Consider the following 4495-nt stretch of genomic DNA (forward strand, 5'->3'; position numbering starts at 1 on the left):
GGTAGCCCATGGCAACTCACTGCCACAGGGGCTGCAGTGATCGCCGTCGCCGGCGACTCACGGCAGCCCAGCTCCAGGTTGAGCTGTTGTTCACCATCTTAGCTGTAGAGGGCGTAGCGTCACTGGCCCATGTGGGATCCAAACCAGCGGCCCTGCTGCTCAGAGCTTGCACTCCCAAGCCAACTCTTAACCAACGAGCCACTGTGCCGGCCCTTCAAATAATTTTTTAAAAACATAATTGCAGTATATACAGTTTTAAAGTGGCTGCATTTTAAGCAGCTTTCAAAGAATAGGAATTTTAGATCCAAGCCAGAATTATCTGTAAACTAATGTTCTCTGCAGAATTAAATTTTCAGATCACTATAAAATATCTTAAATGTAATTCTCCTGATAGATTTCAAATAGTCAAATACTATATTCAATTCTGTTCTAATTTATTAGTGATACAGAGGCAGAAATAAAGTTTCTTTATGGGGCTGAATAATTCATTTTTAAAAATTACAGTTTTTTCTCATTAATTTGGTGATATAATCCTTTAAGATTGATTTTCAGCCTGAAGAATTTGTTAAAGCTAAAGCAAGGGTTGCTTGTTTACTTAAGGAAAATATAAACGCAATTGATTTTTTAAAAATAATGTAGGATAAGGTTGATCAGAGATAGTGGAATGCAAAATAAAGAAAAAAATCATGTTATTACTTATCACAAACTTCCATTTTACTAATTGTGTTAATCCTCATTCCTGTGACTGAAATTGAGAAGCAGACATTGTTATAGCTTAGTGTTGCATGCTTGTGGTTTGGCCACGTACCATAAAATTCATCCTGTAAAGTGTACAATTAAGTTGTTTTTAGTACATTCACAAGGTTGTGCAACTATAATCAGTTATTTTAAAAGGGAACTGGGTTGTAAAATACAGCGTATTAAGTACTGTTGTCAGGAGCTCCTGTGAGACAAAAATTGGAGTAGTTCTATAAGTGTAGATAATGCACGAGGAAGCAACCGGTGGATGGATAATAATAGATTTTGCAATTCCAAAAATGAGTGTTAGTAGAAATTCAAGTTGATCTTGACAATTATGAAAGCTTGGAGTATTTTGTGGTAAAGGCTTCAGTGTTTTTCAGTATAAGCCCAACAGGGGGAGTTGTGGTGTTGCTATAGGAAATTTTTTTTTTTTTTCAGGATTATGTCTGTTTGCTATTTGATATTCGTATACAAAATGGAAAGGGAATTCATTGAACAGTGTATCGGTTTCTGGGTGAAGGACCTGACCACTTTTCTCTTCTTTGGATTCTATATTGACAGAACAGTCCATCAACTGTGAAACAACCTTTTGGAAGAAGTATTTCATACTATTATAGATAATCTTTAGCTTGTAATGAGATGTTATATGGTGTGACATTATTTTTACTTTGAATGCTAAACCATATCTACATTTATATTTAGAACAAGAGCAACAGTTCGAATTTCTCTGAGTTTTAAGAGCCCCAGTCTCTTGATTTCTTCTGGAATCCAGAATGAGACCTTTACAGAAATTCAGTGACTGTCAAAGGTTTTATTTATTTCTTTTTCAGTTTCAGATTTCATCTCTTGTCATATCAGCTGAGAAATTTCAAATCACAGAAGTTTCCCTTCATTATAATAGTCTACTTGGATACTGATGATGTAGCTATGGTTCTAGGAGTCCACTGGATTCTAGACAGTCTTGGGATTTCATGTCATTTTTAATAGATTAAATTTTTTTTTTCCGTAGAAAGGAATACAACTTCATTATTACAAATTTGGGAACTAAAGAAAAGGGGGAAAACACTCTTAATTCTGCCATCCTAATGAGGGGGAACAGAGTTTGCCACTCCAAAATATGCCTTTTGCGACATTGATTATTTTCAGCTGGTTATTTTTAAGACACAAAAGACTCAATAAAAAATTACCTGCTTAAAGGAATTCCAATAGAAAAACCTGCTTAAAGGGTGGGAGCTATTCACTTTAGCATATTTAAGTTAACATATATAAAATTAAGTGTGACAGACAGGATGGATCCAAGTAAGTCTGTCAGATTCCACTCTGTCCTATTGTTTCAGAGTAGCCCAGCAATAATTTATTTACCACATACTTGCCTTTTCTCATCTACTTGTGAATTGCCTGCTTTCCCTTTGAAATACTAGACCCCTGCCTCCCTCTCCTTAGTCCAGAATGACATCTAAACCTCAATTGTCCAATGTGATCTTGGACTTCATTTTCTTATGGAAATCCTGAAAGTACATAATAAATTTGGTCATTTTATCCTGTTAATCCGTCTCATGTTAGTTTATTAAATCCAGCCAGAAGAACTTAAAAAGGGTGGAGAAAATTATTTTCCTCCCCCACACTAATATATCCATATTTTGGTAGATTTGTCTTCAGCCTTTTTCCTATCATGTTTACACAGCTTTAAACTTATTGTACATGTACTTTTTTTATATGATTTTTTTTACTTATCGTATGTACTTTCCATGTTAATCTCCCATGTGCTCATTTCTCAGCTTCAGGAAGTAGCAGTACATGGCCATCTTGTTTCATCTTTATACTTGGAGTATTTTGAAGCAAATTCCAGACATCATATTATTTCACTTTTAAATACATAAGTATGTATCTTTAAAATATAAGGAAGTTCTAAAAACATTGCCATAATGTCATTACTTAATCTAAAAGTAATTTTTCACATCATCAAATGCCTGGTCAGTTCTAACAGTGAATTTTTAAGGCAGAATAAAATTTCCTCAACAAATAGCCCGTAATCTACTTAGTCATTCCATTATTATAAGGACATTTAGGTTGTTGACAATTTTATGTGATTATAAATAATGCCATGATGGACAAATTAATGCCTATAACTTTTTCTCTAGTTGAATCATTTTCTTAGTAAGGATTTCTAGAAGTTGAATAACAGTACAGAAAGTCACAAGATGTTTTATCAATTCTCCAACTGTGTATGTTGTATTAAGGGACTTCTTTGTTTAGTCACAGCAACCAATGGGTGGAAGGCCCTTGACAGCCTCCTAGTGGCTTTAACAAAGGGATGGTTCATTGTTCTTCTGCTCTGAGAATGCCTTGCTGGATCTCCAGTTGCACCTCTCTCGGGCTGTGTGGTGATAATAGCCTGTGTTTTATCCTCTTGCATAAAAGTATGGCTAAGAATTTGAATTATTTTCTATAGTTTTATGACCCCCCCCACTTTGATCTGTCCCACTTTTCAATTTGTTAGATTAGGAATCAAATTTGAATTTCATTATCTCCATCCATTAACAACTGTACAAGATATCAGGATTTTTTTTTATTGAGGTATAACTGAAATGTTAGTTTGAGGTATACAAAGTAATAATGATTTGATATTTGTATACATTGCAAAATAATCACCACAATAAGTCTAGATAACACCGCAGGATTCTTATTCTTCTATCTAAAGTGGGAAACATTATAGTAGTCTTAGAGAGAAAGATGAGTACCAGAAAACTTGATTCTGTTTTAACCATTTTAAAAGGTAAAGTGGAAATTAGTAGAAAACATTAAGGTCATCATTTAAATTTAGAGTTCATATTTAATTTTGTTTGGATTACTAAATTGAGGATTCTGGGTGTCATTAATAGTCTGGATAGGTGATTTAAAACTGTAAGCAATGTATGAGGAATTTGTGTTGTCTGCTGTTATTATTTGGGAAGCAGAGAGGGATAATACAAAGAACATGAGCTGTGGTGTTCTGGGTTCATTTCTTGACCTTGCCATAATAATACCAACAATATCATAAATAATTACCATTTATTGACTGTACTAAGTGCTGGACACTATGCTGAGCATTTTATATATGTCATCTCATTTAATTTTCACAATAACCCTGCAAGATAAATTTAAGATCTCCATTTTCCTCATGGAGAAACTAAAGCTGAGGTTATGACACAGACTCTACAGTGATAATCTGAGTTTAATATATGGTATGTGATTATAATAGAGAAAGAATGCTTCAAAAATTGCTTAGTAGTTCATATTTTCATTAATTACTGATCTCTTCTCAAAGTTTTCAAAGTTGGGCATTAAGTCGGGGCATTTAAATTCTTCTACTCATCTTGTTTTCTCTCAACTTTGCTTTTTTACAGAGTTTGAATTCTTATACAAATGGAGCATATGGTTCGCCATACCCCACTGGCCCTGGGGCAAATACTGCCTCATATTCTGGGGCTTATTACACACCTGGATATACTCAGACCAGTTACCCGACAGAGGTTCCAAGCACTTACCGTTCACCTGGCAACAGCCCAACCCCAGTCTCTCGTTGGATATATCCCCAGCCGGACTGCCAGACTGAAGCACCTCCTCTTAGGGGGCAGGTTTCAGGATATCCTGCTTCACAGGTGAGCAATTTTTGGTTGGATTTACCGTATTTGCCGGCGTATAAGACGACTGGGCGTATAAGACGACCCCCTAACATTTCCACTCAAAATACAGAGTTTGTTATATACTCGCC

General features: G+C 35.2%; 1 protein-coding gene across 1 annotated transcript in view; it reads left to right on the forward strand.

Annotated features, from left to right (window-relative positions):
• DDHD2 (DDHD domain containing 2) overlaps positions 1–4495 on the forward strand; it is a 64363-nt gene that overhangs the window by 15504 nt on the left and 44364 nt on the right. The window contains exon 3 of the mRNA XM_019662960.1: positions 4128–4382. Within this exon, the coding sequence (XP_019518505.1) occupies positions 4128–4382 (255 nt within the window). The remainder of the gene's footprint in view (positions 1–4127; positions 4383–4495) is intronic.

Source organism: Hipposideros armiger, unplaced genomic scaffold, assembly GCF_001890085.2.
Source record: "Hipposideros armiger isolate ML-2016 unplaced genomic scaffold, ASM189008v1 scaffold_384, whole genome shotgun sequence".
Lineage (NCBI taxonomy): Eukaryota > Metazoa > Chordata > Mammalia > Chiroptera > Hipposideridae > Hipposideros > Hipposideros armiger.